The 24398-nt window shown below is 37.6% G+C and overlaps 1 protein-coding gene across 1 annotated transcript in view; it reads right to left on the bottom strand.

Annotated features, from left to right (window-relative positions):
* OXCT1 (3-oxoacid CoA-transferase 1) overlaps nt 1–24398 on the bottom strand; it is a 174835-nt gene that overhangs the window by 18247 nt on the left and 132190 nt on the right. Inside the window, exon 14 of the mRNA XM_072605736.1 lies at nt 17660–17749. Coding sequence (XP_072461837.1) covers nt 17660–17749 — 90 coding nt within the window. The remainder of the gene's footprint in view (nt 1–17659; nt 17750–24398) is intronic.

The following is a 24398-nucleotide window of genomic DNA, read 5'->3' as shown; positions in this document are numbered from 1 at the left end:
ACATGTCATGTTGTGAAAGAACAATCAGAACAAATGGGGAAAACCACGAGAAAGAAAAAGAAAAACAAAAAGTAAAAAAAGAAAACTATATGCTTAATTTGTATTCAGACTCCATAGTTTTTTCTCTGGATGTGAATAGCATTTTCCATCATGAGTCTCTTGGAGTTGTCTTTGGCAATATATATGTGTATGTGTATGTGTGTGTGTATGTGTGTGTGTGTATGTATGCATATACATACACACACACATATATATATATATATGTATATATATTGCTGAGAAGAACTAAGTCTATCACAGCTGATCATCACACAATGTTGTTGTTATTATGTAAAATGTTCTCCTGGTCCTGTTCACTTCACTCAGCATCAGTTGGAAAACAAGTTTTAAGGGAAATAATGAATTTCAATGACAATGTTAACTTTCAAATTGTGATCCATCTAGCTGAAGTCCTTCACTGTCTTTGTCTCTAATACAGCCAAGAATTATGTAGGATGTTGTATTTAACATTTCTGTAATGAATAAGGCATACCTTTAGAAGTACATGAGGTCTTTTGTCAAGACTAACAACACCAACTCCTGCAGAAAATAGCCTTGACACAGAATCTCCAAAACTAGTGAAATGAATAAAAGGCCACAATACAAATCTTGGGGTAAACAATACTTCTGATTTAGCAGGTGATCCATGGAAAACTGATTTTATGTATATTCTTTCCAAATAGAATAATGTAATAAAAGGGCACCATTGAAGTGCAATACAAGCACAAAAAATAGTAAATATGTAAGAATCAAAAGAAAAAAGAGGTACAGGAAAAGTTAAGGAATCCAACAACTTCAAGAAACAGCTAAAGTAGTTGATGAAGCCATGACAACTAATTAATGCTGTATTCTACCTACCTTAGGCTTAATGGTTACACCAATGCAAGGAACCAAAATGTGTAAATAACTGACAAAAAGCAGTATGTTTTTAGTGCAACGAAAACTAGGACTAGAAAAAGGAGATATCCCTGGATCATTTAGTGTAGAAAAACTCCAAGGCAAAAAAGATTTCATGATCCACTTCTGAATCTTCCTTCCTATCTATCCCTCTCAAGGTGGCAGGAAACAAGGCACACTAATGCATTGTTGGTGGAATTATATATTGCTTCAGCCATTCTGCAAAGTCACTAGGAATTATGCCTAAAATCCTACCCTTTGATCCAAAACTAGATCTACACCCCAAAGAGATAAAAGGAAGAGGAAAAGGATCCATATGTACTAAAGTATTTATGACAACTTTTTTTGAGGTGGAAAAGAACTGGAACCTAAGGAGATAGCCATCAACTAAGCTAAATAAGTGATAGTATATGACTATAGTCCAATACCAGCTGCTGTAATACGTTTGGAAGAGACAGTGGGGATATCTGCAAAAACTGATACAGAGAGAAGTAAGCAGAACCAGGAGAACATCTTAAAAAATAACAATAACATTAGAAAAACAAACAACTTTTAAATACATAAGAAATTTGATCAATGCAACAAACAGTGGATCAGTCAACAAGCATTTTATAAGGGCTAGCTATGTGCCAGGCACTGGTGATGTTAAAAAGGCAAACATAATCCCTGTCCTCAAGGAGGTCACAAAATCTAATGGGGAGTGAAAACACATTAATGACTATGTACAAACAAGATGGGCAGCTAGGTGATGCAGTAGGTAGAGCACCAGTGCAGGAGTTAGGAGGACCTGAGTTCAAATCTCACCTCAGACACTTGATACTCATTAGCTGTGGGACCTTGGGCAAGTCACTTAACCCCAACTGCCTCATCCTGGGTCATCTCCAATCATCCTGATGAATATTTGGTCACTGGATTCAGATGGCTCTGGAGGAGAAGTGAGGCTAGTGACCTGCACAGCCCACCCTCCCTCACTCAAAAAAAACAATGTCACGTACAAGTCATGCCATAATTTCTCTGATGGCATGGTCTTCTTCAGCAACGAAGGATGAACACAACCACAAACAAAATAGAGCATAAACTGGAAATCATCAGAGAGGGAAGGAAATAAGGTTACGGGTACTAGGAGAGACTTTGGCAAACCATGGCAGCTTTCAGCTGAGACTTGAGGGCAGTCAGGGAAACCTGGAGGCAGAGATGAGGACAGATTGTGATTTCCAGGGAACATATGATAAAACATGCTACCCACTTCCTTTCAAAGAGGCATTGGACTCAAATTTTTTTGACCATGACCAATGAGGTGATTGATTTTGCCTTATTATGCATATGACATAAGGGTTTGTTTATTTGTTTCTACACACTGGGGTAGAGAGAAGATAAAGGAAAGAAAGTAGATTTTTGTTAATTGAAAAAACTGAATTTCGCATATCCTCCATGATTCCATTCTTAGATACCAAAAATTACTAAGTAGAAATTTTCTAGAGGAAAAAAAATGCTTTCTTGAATGTTTCTCCTTTGGGGAAGAAATAGGGAGCTATAGAATATTACATACATTGGATATGGTGGTTTTGCTTAATTGTTTTTCTTTGGATCATTTTGTGAAATAAAAAGTTCTCTCCAAAATAATGATAACCTTTTCTTATTTTTCTTTTCTTTCTCAACATGGCTAAGATGCAAATATGTTTTGCCTCACTTCATATGTATAATGGACATTGTTTTCTTTCCTTTCCAATGGATGGGGAAGGGGTTGGAAAGGAGGAAGGCATTCCAAACCAAGAAGTTACAAAACAAAACCAAAAGATTGAAAAAATAGAAGATAATGTGAAACATCTCACTGGAAAAACAACTGACCTGGAAAACAGATTCAGGACAGATAATTTAAAAATTATGGGACTACCTGAAAGCCATGATCAAAAAAAGAGCCTAGATGTTATCTTTCATGAAATTATCAAGGAAAACTGCCCGGATATTCTAGAATCAGAGGGCAAAATAAATATTGAAAGAATCCACCAATCACCTCCTGAAAGAGATCCAAAAAGAGAAACTCCTAGGAATACTGTGGCCAAATTTCAGAGTTCCAAGGTCAAGGAGAAAATACTGCAAGTAGCTAGAAAGAAAATTCAAATATTGTGGAAATACAATTAGGATAACACAGGATCTGGCAGCTTCTACATTAAGGGATCAAAGGACTTGGAATAGGATATTCCAGAAGTCAAAGGAACTGGGATTAAAATCCAGAATCACCTACCCAGCAAAGCCGAGCATAATACTTCAAAAAATGGTCATTCAATGATATAGAGGACTTTCAAGCATTCATGATGAAAAGACCAGAACTGAAGAGAAAATTTGACTTTCAAACACAAGAATCAAGAAAAGCATGAAAAGGTAAACAGGAAAGAGAAATCATAAAGGACTTTCTAAAGCTGAACTGTTTACATTCCTACATGGAAAGATATGCGTAACTCTTGAGACTTTTCTCAGTATTTGGGCAGGTGGAAGGATTGTACACACACACACACACACACACACACACACACACACACACACACACATAGATAGAGAGTACAAGTTGAGTTGAATCAGAAAAGATGATATCCATAAAAAAATAAAATTAAGGTGTGAGAGAGGAAAATATTGGGAGGAGAAAGGGAGAAATGGAATGGGGTAGACTATCACTCACAAGAGAAACAAGAAAAATCTTTTTCAACAAAGGAGAAAAGGGAGGAGGCAAGAGGGAAAAAGTACAGCTTAATCTCTTCACATATGGCTTAAGGAGGGAATAACATGTTCACTAAATTTAGTATGAAAATCTATCTTACACTACAGGAAAGTAGGGGAGAAGGGGACAAGTGGGGTGAAGGAGATGATGGAAGGGAGGGCAAAGGGAGAAGGGAGTAACTAGACATAAACACTTTTGGGAAGGTACAAGGTCAAATGAGAGAATAGAAAAGAAAGGGGGGGACAGGGTAGGATGGAGGGCAATATAGTTAGTCTTACACAACATTAGTATTATGTAAGTATTTTGCAAAATGACACATATATAGCCTGTATTGAATTGCTTGCCTTCTCAGTGGGGATGGGTGGAGGGGAAGGGAGGGAAGGAGAGAAGTTGGAATTCAAAGTATTAGAAACAAATGTTGAGAACTGTTATTGCACATAACTGGGAAATAAGAAACACAGATAATGGGGTATAGAAATTTATTTTGCCCTACAAGAATAGAGAGAAGATGGGGATAAGGAAAGGGTGGGATGTGATAGAAGGGAGAGCACATTGAGGGAAGGGGTAATCAGAATGCAAGGTGTTATGGGGTGAGGGGAAGGGAGAGATAGGGAGAAAAATTGGAACTCCAAATTTTGTGGAAATGAATGTCAAAATCTAAAAATAAAAAAATAAAACTCTTTTTTAAAAAGAATTCCAAACAGAATTTTTAAAAATTATTAAAATGTACATACATAAAAATGTGCATACATTAAAAATGTATATATACATACATTCACATGCATACCAATAACAATGAATTAAAAGTATCAAGAAAGCTTATTATATTTAGAACAACAATAATAAAGGAACAACATAAAAAAGTTTGCCGAACACAGGGGCTGAGGCCTTTCATTTTCCATATTTCTTTGTTTCTACTGGTACAACTTAGACATCTTCTGCCTTCCCTATAACCTTACTGAAGATTTAAACTCATTTCTACCTTCTTTTATCATGATCTTCCTTTTTTTTTTTTTTAAACCCTCTACCATTCACAGACAACTTAGAAATCTCAGGGAATCTTCTGGGTAGCTATTCTTTCTGGATGATCATAGTTCAATATTGTCTCTCATTGCCCTTAGTAAGATTATTTTCCATTAGGGGTTCTTTGTCTAAGGTCCCTGCACCTCACAAGAGTCTATGCATAGACCTCAGGAGGTCCATGAACTTCGATGAGAAAAATTATATCTCTACTAGCCTTTAATTAAATTTAGCATTTCCTTCAACTATTTTAAAAACTCTTATTCTAAGAATAGTTGTTGGTTTCAACACACTACCAAAGGAGTCTCTGACACAAACAAGGTTGGGACTCATGCTCTAGAGGCAGCTAGATGGTACGGTGGATAGAGTATTGGGCCTCAAGTCAGGAAGACTTGTTCAAATCCTGTCATAGATATGTACTAGCCACTTGGACCAATCACAACCTTTGTCTGCCTCAGTTTCCTCATCTATAAAATAGGAACAATAATATTGTGGGAAATGATTATTTCTCTCTTGTATTTAATGACTAATCATTGTGTTAGGACAAAGGTTTTTCCTCTTTATTACTTCCTCATCCAGAAACCAACCAGTGTGAGAAACCTCTCTTAAAATTTATCCAGGCAAAGATCTAATCAGACAGTAAAAGACATTCTAAGTTTGGGCAAATAAGTGTACTCCTGCTCGCTGTGTTTGCTCAGAAAGGTCTGGGGAAGTATTGATTTTCCTTTTTGTCAGACAGGTGATATGGAAATTGTTAAGTATTTTTGACCAAGATTCGGGTGATCCAAGTCACGTACCTCAAGATCCTCATAGTATTATATAGCCCACCCTAAAATCAGAGTTGATTAAACACTTGCTCTTCCAAGGACACATAAACTGTGAGCTGCCGGCCTTTAAGTGTCTTTGGTCTAACAGAGACAGTCAAATGACCATCTTTGTATTAAAAATGCTGGCACTATTAATAAAATGATTACATTTCCCAGAAACTATGTCTCTCAAAACTTTTTAAATGCCACAATAGGACCTACCTTCTAGGGTGGTTATGAGGATCAAATGAGAGAATATTTAGAAAGTATTTAGAGCAGTGTCTGGCACACAATAGGCACCTAATAATTGCTTAGTCCTTTATTTCCCACCCCCTTCTAGCTTACCTCATGAAATATCTTCATGATATACTAAATCTAACTTCAATAACAATAAACAACTATGGCTAAATGATCTTCCAAGACTCTCATGGCTATCTCATGGTCAAAATAATAATTGTTCTTTTTCAAAAAAGAGATCGATAATTATCAGAGGCAGATCTGCATTTTGCTTTTTTTAAAAAGATGAGAATCCCATATCACTTACTTCTGTACTTTTATAAATGTTTCTTAGCTATAGATACAAAACCCATGCTCTTTTGGATATATTTTGGGGTAAAATCCTCAAAGAACAGACATATAAAATATAGACAATATCCCTTCCAGGTCTCAAAATTATCAGTAATTCTGTTGCTAAAAATTAGAAAGGCAAGGATAGTCTCTGAGAGAGAGTTCTCACTTGCAAGTGTCATTAAATAAAAGTGTCTCGGGACCAAGAGTGATTGATTTCCGTGTCTGAGTTGCAAAGTTGTACATTTCCAGCTCTTTCTGGCTCACTAAAATAAGAAGCTTCTTGAGAAGGCAGGGATTGAGACATTTTTACAGGTTCTATCCACAACACCTAGAACAGTGCCTTGCATTGAGTAGTCCTTTATTGTTTGTTGAATTGAATTAGTACAGGATTTTAATGCATAAGACCAGTTATATTAACAATCTGTTACGGTGAAGGCACAAGTGAAGGGGGAAAGTTTGGAAGGGACGTTTAAAAATTAAGAAAGTTTAAAAGACCAAAGAAAATCAATACTTAAAAATTAACTATTTTTTAAAAATTCCACAGTAGTGAGGCAAGTTCTTTCTCATTTCTCATATTCATCACTACCGAACACATGTGATATGGACGCAAAGCATCTTGCCAACCTTGAGGTAAATCATAACATAAATGCAGTCGTTTCAGTTGTCTGAAACATTGTGACCCCATTTGGAGTTTTCTTGGCAAAGACACTGGAGTGGTCTGCCATTTCCTTCTCTGGCTCACTTTACAGATGAAAAACTAAGGCAAATAGGATTGAGACTTGCCCAGCTAGTAAATGTCTGTTGTGGTTTGTCCTTTGTTCTTGAAAAGGACCATGGCCTAAGGAAGATGATGCCAGGACTTGCAAGTGAATTGGATTTAAGTGAGTGCGGGCTGTACAAGCTCACTAGACTCACTTTTTCCTCTGGAACAAGTGGCCAGATATAGATTAGGAGGACTGAGGATGGCCCAGCAGTAAGTATCTGAGGCTGCACTTGAACTTAGATCTTCCTAACTCCAGGCCACTGCTCCACTTAGCTGCCTGTTTTAGCTGCAGTTGTTATAGATATTGTGAAATGCATTTCTTCTTTAGACAACACATGAATGGTGAATGAGGCAAGGCATTGCCTCCATTTGTGGCTCAGTTCTAGAAATTCCAACAAGGTATGTTGGAAAGGATTTAGCACCACTACCCTCCCTTCAGAGGAAGGTCAACCACTCCTCTGTTCTCCTACAATGATATTAAGGTTTGAAGGGGAAAATTAGCTCCTTCCCTTGACCACCAAAAAGACCCCCCAAAAACAACAATTTGAAGACCTTCATACTCCACCTAGGGAGTACAGAGTATATTAAATACTCAGCTATCAAATCACCATTATTACCATCCTGTTCCAGAGGATACTATGCTCTTGAAAAAAACAAGTCAGTCTAGACAGAAAAGAGAGGAGAAAAAAAACCTCAGGCTTACTCATTCAGTTTATGCTTGCTAAAAGATCCCAACTTATCCTCAAATGGCTTCAATTATAGTGTGGAGCCATCTCTGGAGCAAAGAACATTCACAGTTTAGATGAGCCTGTAAAAAGTTTAGTTTATAGACAAAAAAACTGGAGAGAAAGACACACAGACAGACAGACAGACGAAGGGAGAGGGAGAGTAGGAAGGGGAAAGAGGGACAGAGAGGGAAAGGGAGAGCAGTCCAAAGAGTAAACTGAAATCTAAAAGTGTATCCCCAAAGTACAATCCTTAGAGCTTTAAGATCTGAGGAAGCAGGTCACTTATCTATAAAAGGGATATTCATTACCATGGCCTAACCTTTAATTTCTCAAAAGGTTGCTTCTACATGAGCCTTCACTCAGAGATAAATGAGTTCTGAATGATGATGGCTACTAGGCACAGAGTTCTCTTCCTGTTCTAATGATATCTTGCAGTTTGACCTTAAGAGATTTCTTTCAGTCTCAATATCTCAGAATCTCTTGGTGTAGAATGGGATAATTTTCTGCACTAGCTCAAAACAATACTGTCAAATAATTTGAAATCTTGGTGGGAGCTTGACCAGATTACTGCTAAATTCAGTTTTATCACATAATGCATTATGTAGGATGTCCCATTATCACTATAAAAATGGAAAGGGCATCATTCAATTTAGTTCAATATCTACTGAGCATTCACTAGGTGCTGGTACTATGTTAGTTTCCAGATATACAAAGATTGCATAGCAGGCAGCTAAGTGGCTCAGTGGATGGAACACTGGTCCCGGGGTCAGGAAAACTTGGTTCAAATCCCGCCTCAGACATTTATTAGCTATGTGACCCTGGGCAAGTCACTTGGTTAAGTGTTTGTCTTAATCCATTGGAGAAGAAAATGGCAAACCACTCCAATATTTTTGTCAAGAAAACCTCATGGGCAATAGTGGTGTGCTGTGGTCCATGGGATTACAAAGAACTGGACATGACTGGATGACTGAACAACAACCTACAAATATTAGAGCTAGGGAAGAAGGGAACTCTGTCTTCAAAGAGTTTTTATCCCATTAACCACCAAGTGATGGCTTACAAAGTCTAAATCTTAAAAGCTTATAAAATTAGTCCCAAATAGACCCTGATCACAATAAACCTGCCATAAAAAGATCTCTCTAAGCACCTATAAATTCAAAGAAGTTAAACTAGTCTGATAATGACTTTACTATTTCAAGGTTCTGTACCCTCAGATGATGGTAGACTATAAACCCTCTGTGGCTTAGTTGACAATGCTTCTAGACGCTGTGGTTGATAATTACCTACAACAATTTGCTCTATCACATTTAAAGGGACAAACTACATAATCACTATCATGCTGCTAAAAAAAAAAAAAGCATCCTTGAAAAGATTTTCTCAGATTAAATTCCACAAAGCTAAGTAGCCTGGATTGAAAGCTCATCTTTGTCACAAACTGGCTATCTGACCCTGGGCAAATCAATTCACCTCTCTACTTAACCTCTTCAGGTGCTGATCTACATTGGCTCTCTATACCAAAGAAATTAAAGGCTAGAACCAAAGCAAACAACAATAACAACAAAAAACCCAAATAAAAATATAGCTCCAGCAGTCTAAATCTGTTCATTTGTGACAGATTTGTACAAAAATAATTGAGCGTTTATTTAGGTTATTTTTTCTAATGTTTCCTGGGGAAAAAAACACTGACAGGACACTCAAAAGATTTCCATGTAAGCTCCTCAAGGGGTCATATACATTTGGCACAGCTTATACCTAATAGACCAAATTATTCATATATATATATATATATATATATATATATATATATTTGTATGTATGTATACATACATGCACATATATATATGTGTGTTTGTGCGTGTATATAGAAAAACCTCAGAGCAATGCAATTATTGGCTCTTTTTTTCTCCTCAGGATCCAGACCTCCTGCTGGCCAAAGAATTGAAATACAAATAAGATCTAAGCCAGCTACAGAAATGGACCTCTCATTTGTGCTATTAAAAGAGATGCCTAGACTGCTTCTTCTATAGGGTAACTGACAAGTGTGACTAAATCTCTTTCCTTTCATAAGCCAAAAGCGTATATACTCTTGGCAACAGGTCTTCTGTGTATTATTTAGAGAACAAATTCACCTGCTTTGAGGTAGTCAAGAGAAAGGGTAGGGATAGGTACTTGGCAGGGTGGCAGAGTCAAGAACTTGAAACTAGGAATCCAAAGGTGTGGGGTCTGTCCTTGGATTTGCTCTTAAGGTGCTTTGGTGTTCATTCCAAGCATGCAGGAACAATAAAAGCCTTCATAATAGCTTTCCAAATTGGACTCTGTACCTCCAAGCTCTCATACTAAGTGCTTAATAATACTGATTGACCTAACTTCTCCTTCACTGTTGCCAGATCAAATGCGTACTGGTGTGATCAAGCCAGTTCCAATTCTGTGCTCCAGAATCACCAATGATTTCCTAGTGCTAACAGGATTACAGGATTTAGATTTTTGAGGGGACACCAGAGATCATTTTACAATTAAGGAAACTAAATCCTGGAGAAGTTTCAATTTTCCTCAAGTCATGGAAGTATTAAGTAGTGGCATTAAGATTGGAATTTCTGAATTCAAATCTAGTGTACTTTGCACATGGAACAAACTCCCAAGGCATTTAAAGTACCTTACTTAAATCCACACAGGTGACTCTTTAGAGACATGGCTGTTGAGAACAGCCAAAAGTATTGAATTTCATAAATAAAATGATTGAGCTTACAAAACAAACCCACCTCTCTTCTAAAGATAAGCATTTATTTGGAGAAAATCTTTCCAAGTTTCTTTTGTTGCTGCTTTGAGGTTGATGTATATGTCAGGAAAGGTCTTTTGTCAAAACTGAAGTCAGACTCAGCCTGAATTATAAACTGAATCACAAACTACTCTCCCTTTTACCCATTTTTTGTCCAGACAAAGTTATTCCTTAACCTTGCCTTAAATTCTCCTGCCTTTCTGCATTCAGAGGTCTTCCTCCATACCTGGAATACTATCTCTACATCACCAAAGCCCAGTCAAGGCACCATTTCTTTCATGAAATATGAAGCATTCTTTGTTCTGGATCTACTCCCCTTCTCCTTTCATTCTTATCCCCGTGAAAGTGATCTTCCCCTCCTATCCTTAAACATTCTGTATTTATTTACATGTTTAATCATCCATATTAGAGTACAGCTCCTCTTGAAAGGTAGACTATATAGGGTTTTTAGTTTTTTGTTTATTTTTTAACATAATAAGGTATTTGACAAAAGTCCACTGAATTGATTTTTCCCCCTATTAGACTGTGATTTCCTTGAGGGTAAGGGACCACTGGTTTTTGGTTATTTTTTTTAACCTTTCTTTGTATCTCTAGCGCTTAGTATAAGACCTGGTCACAAATTAAGCATTTAATAACTGCTTATTGACTGACTAAATTGAGAGGAAGAAGGCACTTATACTATCTCTTTGTCCTGGTTTAATACAGATCTTTTCGTTCATTAATGTATTCAACGAACATTTATGAACCAGTTAGACTATCTTTTTTGACCGTATAAAAGTACCAAAAAGTTTGGTTCATGAATGGAGTTACCTCCAAATGAAAGCAGCTTAACTAAACACACACACACACACACACACACACACACACACACACACATCAAACACATTTTTTGTTTGTGGGTATATTTGAAAATTGTTATTCTTACACGTTGGGGAGGAATAACGATCTCTAACCAGGATCTTACTTTTAATTCCGATTTCCCCACTGAGAGCAAAACAATATGGAAACAACATTTTCCATTTCCTGTGAGAGCTTGGGTACAGAGGGCTGCTAGCTAGATGTGTCAGGCAGCAATAGCCACCATTTGTTTTCCTTTATCAGGAATTCCAGCTGAGTGTAAAGAGAAAAGTTAAAGCAAAAAACGAAAACAGAAACACAGAGATAGAGAGTTGGCTAAACGCAGCCTTCATGTTTTGCAAACAAATGCACAAAAATAATTCAGTCTGAGTCTGACTTCAGTTCTGATAAAAGACCTTGCCTGACGTACGCATCAGCATCAAAGCAGAAACAAAAGTTGGAAAAAATGTTCTCCAAATAAATGCTTGTCTTTAGAAGAGATGGAGGTTTGCTTTGCAAGCTCAGAATCATTTTGTTTATGAAATTAAATACTTTTGGCTGCTCTTGAAAGCCAACTCTCTAAAGAGTCACCTAGGTGGACTTAATTTCTATCGCTCCATATTTACGCACCAGTGATCACTTCATAATATGTAGTAAATAAATTATGGTAATTTCATATTTGTTACAGGTTTCACTACGAGACTGATTCATGGTTCTCATTGCTTTGGTTACTGAAGTTCCTTATAAAGAAGAAGATCTGGTCCCTGTCCTCCAAGAACTTACAATTATTAGTAGTAATTGACTTATATTTAAGGATAGGCATATCCTTATTTTAGGATGAGGCATATCTCCCAGATCCATGCAGTAAGTGATGTAACACTCAGCACCACCACCAAGCTGAATCATGACTACTTACCACCTGGGTTTATAGAGTAAAAGCAAGAGGATTTAATTTTAAAAGTGACAATGAGAAATTAAGAGAAAAGATGACAAAGAGAATACCATGTAAGGCCAGCCAGGCAAATTAGCTGAAACCCAGGCTCCGGGTCTGAAAGCAATTAAACTGAAGTTCAAAGAAATCTGATGGTAGACAAATAAGAACGTGAATAAAAATAGATAATAAAATCCAAAGTCCTGATCTCATGCTTCTTCAAAATACTGAAGATTTCTGCTACCAAAAGCCTCATTATTCTAGACCTTTAATTGCAGCATTTTTTCAAAATGCCTTCCAAGTGGCCTTTGTCATTTGCCAAACGACCTCTCTAAAAGTATTTCATATACTTATAAGGAGGAGCTTGCTACCGAATAAAAACATGGATTACTACCTAATTAGAAGCAGCTTGTTATTAAAAGACTCAAATATATTTTTGCATGTGCTAGAATTTGTTATTTTTACATGTAGAAACAGACTCTCACTTGTTTCTTGATCTTAAATTTTAGTTTCAATTTGAGGGTTCTACCCATAGGCGAATTTGCAGAAAGGCTCAAAATTCAAAATTCAGCTTCAAAGGTTTTCACTGACCTTTTTAAATAGGCTACAAAATCTGCCCTAGTCATCTCCATATTTGCAACTAATAGAACAATAATTTAACAAGGTCTACATCCTAGCTAGGGGTAGCTACTACACAGTAAATTTCTTCAAGAGGTTCAAGATATTTTATCCTTCACTGTCATTATCTATCTGAGCCTTGTGATATCTTGGTGATAGTACAGCTTTAGGGTGTAAGTAAGTGTGTTCATCCTTCATTGCCAAAGAAGACCATGCCATCAGAGAAATGATGATATGACTTGCAACTTGACTTTGTTTTTGAGTGAGGGAGGGTTGTGCAGGTCACCAGCCTCACTTGTCCTCCAGAGCCATCTGAATCCAGTGACCAGATATTCATCAGGATGACTGGAGATGACCCAGGATGAGGCAATTGGGGTTAAGTGACGTGCCCAAGGTCACACAGCTAGTGAGTGTCAAGTGTCTGAGGTGAGATTTGAACGCAGGTCCTCCTGACTCCTGCATTGGTGCTCTATCCACTGCACCACCTGGCTGCTCTGATAGTATAGCTAAGGAGGCAGGTAAGGAGGCATCCACATTATTGTTTACATTTGGAGGATAATAATTGGTAATAATTATAAAGAGCTTAGCGCCTGGCACACAGTAAGCACTATATAAATGTTGGCTATTATTATCTATATGATCAGATAAGAGACTACAGAACAGAAAGAACTTCCTGTTACAGAACAATTCATTTGCACTGTTGGGAACTAACCCCCCCCAGGTCAAAGGATCAGGAGACAGATGCCACTAAACAGGACCTTGGGACCCTTTAGTGCAACATTCTGGCTCCCACGGAGGCCAAGAGATGTTAAGCGATTTATCCAAGACGGCACAGACAGTAAGCAGAGAGAAAATTTGACCTCAGCTCTTCTGATTCCAAAGCTAGAGCTATTTCCAGTGAATAATGGGTCTTCTCTTAATCCTTTTTAAAAGATCCAAGGCTTCCATGCAGGGGCTTCTGTTCAAGCCACCTTAAGTAATCTGATAGGGTCAATAACAACGTGCACCTAGCTCTCTTCATGCTTGGGGGGCAGGACCTGTACATTCATTAATATAGGAAATTTCCAATGATGAAAACTGTCCAACAATGCAGATTAACACCTGCTTTATAATTTAATCTTAAGCGAGTTCCCTGGGGCACCCAGAAAATTTAGTTATTTGCTTTGTGATACAAGGCTAGAAGGGGGATCTGAACCCAGCCAGCTCTCTATCCACAGAGCTCCACAAGAGGTAAATACTATGGCTTAATCCTCATTACTCCTATTTTACAGAGATGAAAATCAAGGATCATCAAGGTTAAGCGATTTGTCCACAGTTATACAATTAGTCAAGTGGTAAAACTGATATTTGAATCCAGAACTTGGCTTCAAGTGTTCTTGCAACTCTGCCTTCATGCCTTGCAAAAAGATTATCATGTGTTTTGGCTGGGCAGCAAGGATCAATATCATCTTGCTATCAAAAATCAGACCAAAGTCAAGGTCAGCAACTGACAATGGTTCACTTTAAACCAGTAGAAACAACAGTGGGCTTAAAACTCTGAAGACCCGATCTCAGTTCCAACTCTGACGCCAGCTATAGGAACATAATTCATTTAAATCTTTCCAAGTCTCAGTTTTCTCATGTGTAAGATGGGGAAAATAACTATACTACCTACTTAACAAGGTTATTTTAAGGAGAGCACTAGACAGGGTCAATATAATAAAAATTTTATCTAAACTAATTTATATATTCAATGCTATCCCAATTAAATTACTGAAAAAAATTACTGAATTAGAAAAACATAACAAAATTCATCTGGAAGAACAAAAAGTCATGCATATCAAAGGAACTAGTGAAAAATGCAAAGGAAGGTGTTTTAGCAGTATTAGATCTTAAACTGTATTATAAGACAGTAATTATCAAAACTGGCTGAGAAATAGAAAGTTAGATCAGTGTAACAGAGTAGACAGACAATTTACAGCAGCAAATAAATACACTAATCTAGCATTTGACAAGTATAAAGATATAAGATGCTACTGACTATAAGGCGTAGACCTATGGCATTATTGCAGGAACCTGCTTGGTGCATCAAATCTCTTTTCACTCCAGTCAGTCCTTCACTCTGCTGTCACAGCGATTCCCCTGAAGCATAGGTATGGCCATGTCATCCCTCTACTCATTGAAGTCCAGGGGCAGCCTATTGCCTCCAGGATCAAATACGAAATCCTGTCTGGCTTTTAAAGCCCAGCTTCAGAAGGTGATTCTTTTCTACTCCACTATTCTTACGCTTTATTCCCCTCCAAGTGCCTCTAACCACTACCTGCTGATCCTAACAAGACTCTCATCTCCCGACTCATTGGACTTTGCACCGTCTGTCTACCATGGCTGAAACTGTCTCTCTCTCTCCTCATCAGCAATTCCTGGTTTCCTTACAGACTCAGCCAAAATCTCACCTTTTGCCAGAATCCTCTTCTGATATCCTTTAACGCTACTGCCATCCCTACGAGATTTATCTCCAATTCATCCTGTATATATCGTATTTGTACATAATTGTTTACATGTTGTCCCCATCATTTGAATGCAAGCACTTTGAGGCAAGGACTGTGTTTCTGCCTTTCTTTACAACCTCAATGCTTAGCACAAAGCCAGGCACAGAGAAGATGCTTAATAAATGATTTGACAAGAACAATTCAAAGCTGACGCTTCCTTGTATAACTTTATCAGAGCTACCTACAATTAACATTTAAAGTTAAAAGATAAAACTAAAAACCAATGATGAAGTCTGGGCCTGGGGAAAAAAAAGCTCATTGAGAGCATAATTTTAAGCAGAGGAAGCATAGACTTTGAATACCTAAGTACTGTGGTAAAATGAACTAATGCAAGAGGACTCCAAGCAGAACAGAGAAAAGAAATGTTTTGAAAACAAAATGTGATGGCGTGTGAAACAATGGGGCCTAGCCACGGACTGATGGGCAGCAGCATTCGTGGCAGGCTGACCAACCTGGCGTGTAGGCATCATCAGTTGGAACTTCTTTCACAACTTCACAACACAGAAGCAAAGATATAAACAGGGCCAGGCTCTACAAATTGCAGCTGAAGACCAGAATTGATCTGAATAGAGGTGTTAATGTGGAAGGGGCTGCTGCTCAAGGAAAAGCGTTTACACACACAGTTAGCTGTCACCATTACAATACCATCACTGCACAGGAAAGACATCAAAAATAGGTATTAAAGCCTGATCCAAAACATGTCATCACATCTTTTCCAATACCTTTTAAAAGGTTTTTGCTTCTCATAGGAGAGATAACTATTTAAAGAAAAAGATGCTTTTTTAAAGAAAAAGTCCAACTGTTTATGACAAATAATTATGGCATGTGCAAAATAATTACAAGTATTTTGGATATGGTAGAGATAGGGACTGGACCTCTGATTTCATTGGTAGAGGGAATTCTGTTGTAAAGGAACTCCTTCTATCAACATAGACCAGCACCATCTCTGACACTTACAGTTTTAAGAATTATCAAGAGCACTGAGAGGTGAAATGATTTGTGCCCAGTCACTCAACCAGCATGTGTCACAGGCAAGCTCTGAACTCATGTCTTCCAGGCTCTGAATCCTGCCCTCTAGCTGCTAAACTAGACTGCCTCTCATTTAGTGTTTAGTACTCTAAATAAAGCAGCATATATTAAAATGTTTTTATACATCATATTCCCCTTGAAAATACATTTACACATCATCTTTAATTAGGCAGAACTATTTATGCTAAATACCAAATGGATTGTGTATTTTTGTCACCTAGAATATGAGCTCTAGGGAAAGAATTCATATTAGGTATACATACTATCTTGGAGCAATGTGGGCTTTCAGAAAATCAGCATTTGGGTGTCAAGATCAATCCTGTAACCCTGGCTTTCTGGCTGTTCCACAGATAAGACACTTCCATCTCTTGGTTATAGGCATTCTTTCTCACTATGCCCCATCCCTGGAGTGTTCTCCCACTAGTGGCTTCCTTTAATTCCCAACTAAAACCCAACCCTTTACAGGTTCCCAATGCCTCTTAATTCTAGTGCTTTTTCTCATTTACTTATTTCCTATCTGTTCAGTCTATAACTTGTTTGTACATAACAAACCTCTATCTCTCCAAAGGAAAGTTAATTTTGATGGCCAAAAGCTGCCTAGTTAACTTGGGGTTTACTGGCTAGATCTCTTTCTGAAAGACCAAGCTTTAAACCCATTTCACACTGGAGCTCATAGACAGGACAGCAATAGTTCCCTGCCTAAGTACCACTTAATGGTTATTTTGGGGGCCCTTCTGGCTCAAGAGTGAACATAAATAGTAAATGGTATTCTTTTGGCGAGCACCCCAAAGGGTCTTCCTCTCTGTTTGATTTTTTTTTTTTATTAAGGGGGCCATCCCTTGACTCACTTCTTAAAAAGACCTATTCTTTTAATGGGTGTATTACCTCACTCAAAGTGAGAACCTGAAAAGACCTTAGCCTAAAAGGGCCAGGGTGTCCCAGTCGTCCTGGGCCATCTCCAGCCATCCTGATGAATATCTGGTCATTGTACTCAGATGGCCATGGGGGACAAAGTGAGGCTGGTAACCTTACACAACACTCCCTCACTTAAATCAGTTAGCTGCAAGTCATCATTTTCCTGAAGGACACACATAACAACCCTTTTCCTTTCTATCCAGTCTATAACTTGTTTGTACATAACTGTTTGCCTATTGTCTTCCCCATTAAATGGTGAGCTTCTTGGGGCAGTGACTGTATCCCCATCACTCAGCACTCTGCCTGGAATATAACAAGTGCTATATAAATGCTCATTCCCTTCCTCCTGTCCCCCATTATACTGCCCAGTAGACTATAAGCACCTTGAGGGCAGGTAGGGGCTTTTGCTTCCTTTTGTGTCCCCATGTTTAGCACAGTGCCTGGAACATAGCTGTCACTATATAAATGATCAAGAGCACTCATTACCTTTGCTGAATGCTCCATGGTGACGACCACTTTGGTTTTTGAGCTGGACACTAAGTCCATGGCGCCGCCCATTCCTTTCACCATCTTTCCCTGCAAGCAAGAAGCAAAGCATTAGAAGAAGCTACATTTCTCCAAATTAATTACTTGCGTGGGAGAACTAAGTCAAGGAGAAGGAATATACCACTGGAACAAAATCTAATCAGCTGAGGAGAATAATCCCTCTACTTGCTTGTTTATTAGTACTGTCAAAACTCCTCTGCAGGGAAGCTCAGAACCCTGGCATTCCATGATCTCAGATTTGAAAGATAAAGTTGAGGACACTATGTGAAAAGTCTTATTTTACTTACATACACACACACACAGAGGAATTTAATTTCAAGTAAATAACCAATAAAAGAATTCACAGACACATTAGGTAACTTCAGAACATCTGCAGACTCTAGACACTCATCCTGGAAGGATCCGAGAAATGCTGGTTTAAAATGTAAGAAATCTGAACGAGGAACTTTCCACATTTATTGGTATCACAGCGATTTCAATTACAGACATTTTGTTCAATCATTCTCTCCAATTTCCTGCAGTGGAAGACAATATTTAGGTCCTCCACCAAAGGTAGTAATGGCATTTTCTTGGGGTTAAGATAAAAGTAGTCTGAAAAAGAAGACCTTTTCAAAACAGGGGCTAATCATTCAAATCCCTTTCAGAAATTCCAGTCCATTCCTGAATGATGGCCACTCTGACAACCTTTCCTTCCCCCCATGTAACCTTCTCTCTCTCTCTCTCTCTCTCTCTCTCTCTCTCTCTCTCTCTCTCTCTCTCTCTCTCTCTCTCTCTCCCCTTCTCTCTCTCTCTGCATATATATAATATATATATCTATACATATATACCTATATATCTATAAAATTCAGAGAGCTTCCTTCTAAATACTAAGGTCCAAGGAATTGATGGATTTTGTTCTTGCTCAAATAAAATCAATAAGAAAGCCAGTGACACTTTGGCCTGAGTCTCGAATTCCTCTAATATTCTCCAAATTTTTTAATTTTTTTTCAACCCAAGACTTCTTGCCATCTAGAAAACAGAATTTTATGCTGCATTTCCTAATTTTGATGAGTATGGAGAGAAAAGGTACAAAAAGTCTTTCTCCCTTGGCACAATTGAGAGCAGACTTGCACAACTTGCAGACTTGATCTAGAGCTTCCCGATTGGGCCTGTGTCAACAGGGCTGCTCAGGCCAGTCTGAAGTGTAGAATTCTTTCTTGGCCAATGTATAATATTACTTTATGTTTTAATGGTTCTACCACTTATGTGATCACCCTTAGGCTATTATTTCAACAATTCAAAAATCATGTAACAAGTATGCTACTACATTGTATGTCATGCTGTCTTGTACACTAAGGAAACCACCGAAATGAACAAGGTTCTTGCCTCATGGAGGAAACGTAGCAAAAGGTAAGTGCGTAAATGTCTATGAAACAAAAGAGACTATGATATTTTCCTGATGCAACAAACAGAAGTGCCATGAGAATTAGGGAGATATTAATACTGGTTATCAGAGAAAGCTTCATAGAGGAGGTAACAATTCAGGAAGACTTTGAAGGATGGGTTGGATTTCAACGGGGGAGGGGTGTGTGTGTGTGTATGTGGTACGGGAAAAGGGGAGATGGAGTTTGAAGGAGGATGGGGAAAGTGTAAAACAACTGATGTGGAGAATATGATAGAGAGTCAATTAGAGTTGAATTAAAGAATTGCTGGGTGAATGAGAATCCAGCTGAGACTATAAACATAGGACTTTCATAGTAAATCCTCTTCATGGCATTTCATGATTTTTCTCCTGCCATGTTCAGAAAACCAAAAGCTGTAGTAGAAAAAGTAGATGGGTTTTGTGAAGGGTGGGATAATTATTATTAAGAGAGGTACAGAAAAAAGGGAAAAGGGTAGAGAAAGCATAGGGTTCTACATGTGAGAAATGAGTATTTTTCTCTTGTATTTAATAACTAATTATTGTATTAGGACCAAGGTTTTTCCCCTTCTCTACTTACTCATCCAGAAACCAACCAGTGTGAGAAATTTTTCTTAAAGATTTGCCCAGAGCAAGATTTAATCAGATAGTAAAAGAAATTCAAAGTTTGGGCTAATGGGTGTGTTCCAGCTCATTGTGCTTGTGCAGACAGGTCTGGGAAGTACAGTTTCTCTGTTTTGCCTGAGAGGTGATATGGAAATTAATATCTCTTTGACCATGATATAGGTGATCCAAGTCACATACCCCAAGACCCTCATTGTAATATATAGCCTAGTCTCATTGTAAATTCACTTTCTTATTAGTTGTTAATCAGTCAGAGTTGTTGATAGCCACCCCACAGGAACACAGACTCTTCCAAGGGCATATAAATTGTGAACCCACTGCCATGGGGTCTTTGGTCTAAGAGAAACAGCCAAATGACCATACTTTTATTAAAATGCTGGCATTATTAACAAAAGGATTAAATTACCCAGATACTATATATCTCAAATTTTTTAACTGTCACATAAGGTAAAGGAAAGATGTTGTGAAGTTACTGACTATAGAAGGGAGAAGCAAGTGAAAACAGAATGGCGAAAATTAATTGGGGAGATGGAGCAAAGGTCACAATGAAGACAAGGAAGAGGTTCAACAGGAAGGAGAGACTGGGGGTTAGATGAGAAACTGCCAGAGAGGGGAATTTCAGAGTTGGGGCTATACATACATGCATGTATGCATACATACATTATACATAGCTATACATGCTATGTATAAGTCCAATAATAACTGGGTAGGTCTAAAGTGTGGCCATACCACAATGATAATAAAAGTGGAGTAAAAATGGAAGTTATTAGTACTGAGGTTGTTAAAGAAACAGCTAAGTCAGAGGGTTAGAAAAGTAGGTGTATATGTGTGTATAGAAAGCATACATATATAAGTAGGTAAGCGACATATACTTATAAAGACTTTTATATGTATATAAATATATTTACATTAGGTATAACATGATATATAATTATATGAACATATTTATATGAGTATATATGTATATAATTATATATAAAAATCTCTTCTGCCCCTTCCTATCCATCTCCAGCAATATGTGTGTATACATCTCTCTGTATGTATGTAGATGGACAGGTAGATAGATAAGATAAAAAGATTATATCTCAATAACTAAACTAATAGAGGAAGTTAGAAAAGTATTCAGAAAGTAGGTGGATGACAGCAACAAAGATGAACAGAAAATGATATAATCAGACAGCATTCATTTCAAAGGAAAGGAGGCTGCTAAATGAGAATGACACAACAGTTGTCCAGAATGAGTGTATGAAGGTCTCTCAATCTGTTCTCATGAGTAAGGTTAAGTAGGAGCTCATGCCATATAAGAATTGGTTTAAAAAAAAAACTGGAGGGAACTTTAATCTAGAGAATTTAATACTCAGGGAGGTACATGTGGTACCTGTCTTGAAATATCTAAAGGGCTATTATATTTGGCCAGAAAAAGCTGAACCAGTAACAACAGAGGTTAACATAACAAACCTAACAAAGTTGTGATGAGGAAAATTTAGGGCAGATTTCAGAAAAAAAACCAAAAACTTCCTAACAATTACAGTAATCCATAAAAAGAAGGATGCCCAGGAAAATCATAAGGTCACAGATTTATACATGGAAAGGGAAGAAGGAAGGCAGGCAGGCAGGAAGGAAGGAAGGAAGGAAGAAGGAAGAAAAGAAAGAAAGAAGGAACAAGAGAGAAAAAAAACTGTTGTGCAACTTGCCCAAGGGTCATATAGGCTGTGAGGGATAGAGCCAGAATCCTGGGTCATCTGACTCCAAAGCCAGCACTCAAGCACTCTTTCCATGGTACCAAGCTGCCTCTTAGGTAATGGGTTCTCCCTCACTGTAGGTCTTCCAAGTATAGTTTGGTTGACCATTTGTCCAAAATATTGAAGGAGGGATTCTTTTTTTTAACATTTACTTTTTAAAATTTTGAGTTTCAAATTCTCTCCTTCCTTTCAGTCCTTCACTCAACAATTAGGAAGGCAAGCAATACAGTATCCAAGAAATCGTAAAACCTATTTCCATATTAAGCATAATGCAAAAAAGGCAGAAAAAATAAAGTGAAACATGTGCTTCCATCTGTACTTAACATTCAAAAGTTTTACCTCTTGATATGAACAGCATTTTTCATCATGAGTCCTCTAGAATTGTTATGGATCACTACACTGATCAGAATAACTAGGTCATTCACAGTTATCTTTTCCATATTACCATTACTGTGTACAATGTTCTGATCCTGCTCATTTCACTTTGCATCAATTCATATATGTCTTCCTAAGTTTTTATGAAACTATCCCTTCCTTACATCATTTCTTATAGCACAATAGTATTCCATCACAATCATTATTATATTATTATATTCTAGCACTTGTTCAGTCATTCCCTAATTGATGGGCATCCAAGGGGGGATATTTTTGTGAATATGAACTGGACCAGATCCCTAACTTTTAAAATTCTATGATCCTGTGAGAACTGAATGATAATAAAAATACTTTACTTCTCTGTATGATATCAGAATATCAATATCAAGGATAGCAGTTAGGTGGCTCAGAGCACTGGCACTAGAGTCAGGAAGGTCTAAGCTCAAATCTGGCCTCAGACATTCACTAGCTGCGAGTTTGGACAAGTCACTTAACCTTTGTTTGCCTTAATCCATTGGAGAAGGAAAAATGGCAAACCACTTTAGCATATGGCCAAGAAAACCCCATAGAGGGTCGTGAAGAGTTGCACAGGACTTAACAAGGGCAACAAATGACATCATTAAGAAGCAAGCCATCTGTAACTGGACATGTTAATCATAAATATCTAGGGATTATTGTTTCCCTCCTACTTTCACCACACAGATTGTCATTATAGATATTTTTCTTCCCAAAAATGTGCAATTATTTTAGCAGAATAGGAGTATATAATTTCTGACTTTGCAGTATTTTAGTCATCTTAGAAAATTATTATTCTCTGAGGAAGAAATTAGACTGTCAGGTCAACAAGAAATCGTAAAATACTAGGTTTTATTAGTCTTTTATCTTCTTACTTTCCAGTATATTCAGACAGGAAAATAAAAATAAGTTTTCTTTCCATTTCAATTCCCAGATGATTTTCGAATTTAAAATGAATTAGTCCGTGAAAGAGAACAGTGTTCTACAGCTGCAGAAGAAACAACTGCTACTAAAAGCTAAATTTTACATTCTCTAGCTGCTGGTGAACCTGAGTTCTTAAGTAACTTAGATCAAGTCAACAATGTTTAACAAGCACCTACTACGTACTCACACAGTGCTAAGTACCTTTTGGAAAGTAAAAGTCTGATGCCTAGAGGCACCTACCTATCTTTCTCTAACCTCTCTGCTGCCCTCCAATTCTACATCTCCAGCTGCCTTTCACACAACATCTTAAACTCAATATGTCTAAACCTAAACTCATTACCTTTTCCCCAACCCCTTCTCCTTTCCAAACTTTCCTATTATGAATGAGGGTAAAACCAGCCTCTCAGCGCCTCAGGCTCACAACCTAAGAGTCACCCTGGATTCCTCACTATCTCTCACGCCCCCATATCCAAGCTATTGCCAAGGCTTGTAGATATCATCTTTACAACGTCTCAAACATACTGCCTTCCCTAACACTGCCACCATTCTGGTTCAGGCTCTCATCACCTCATGCCTGGATTACTGCAATAGCCTGCTGGCAGATCTGCCTGCCTCAAGTCTCTCCTCTCTTACATTTAGCCACCAAGTGATTTTCTTAAAGTATAGGTCTGACCATGTCACTCCATTTACTCAATAAATGTCAATGGCTCCCTATTGTCTCCAGGATCAAATATAAAATGCTCTGCGTGGCATTCAAAATCTGTCATAATCTAGCCCCCTCCTACCTTTTCAACATTCTTACGCCTTATTCCCCATCACATACTTTTTGATCCAGTGACACTTTCAATGAACACACATACATACACATATATGTATACGTATACAATATACATCCAATATATACATATATGTACACATACATATATACACACATATATGTATACACATGCATGTATATGTATACATAATGTTTTTGTATGCATATATCTAAATATCTATATGTATGCATATATATACATGCACATATATCTATTATATGTTTTTTACTCATTTACATAAAGATAATTGTAAAATCTCATGGGAATGATGACTAAGAGAAAGAGCATAAAAAGAAAATAGAAAAACCTAGGACAGAACCAGTTAGGGAGCATTTTGTGGATGATGAACCACTAAAGGAGACTGGAAAGAAGTGGTCCAACAGGTAGGGGGAGAACCAGGAGAAGGAAGCATTAGAAAAACTCAAAGAGGAGAGAAATATGCAGGAGGAGAAGGGTAGTCAACAATATCAAATATACCAAAATAAATGAAAGGTGAGGACTGAGAGAAGGTAATCAGATTTGACAATTAAGAAATCACTGGAATGAGCAGGATGCTCTCAGAAAAACCTAGAAAGACTTCCATGAACGGATGCAAAGTGAAATAAGCAGAATCAGAAGAACATTGTACACAGTAATAGCAATACTGTGTGATGGTCAACTGAATTATTTGACTATTCTCAGCAATGCAATGATCTAAGCCAATTCTGAAGGTCCCATGAGGAAAAATGCTATCTCCAGAGAAAGAACTGATGGAGTTGGAATGCAGATCAAAGCGTACTTTT

Source organism: Notamacropus eugenii, chromosome 4, assembly GCF_028372415.1.
Source record: "Notamacropus eugenii isolate mMacEug1 chromosome 4, mMacEug1.pri_v2, whole genome shotgun sequence".
Lineage (NCBI taxonomy): Eukaryota > Metazoa > Chordata > Mammalia > Diprotodontia > Macropodidae > Notamacropus > Notamacropus eugenii.
Note: the sequence above shows the minus strand (reverse complement) of the source record. Positions and strands in the feature narration are given on the sequence as shown.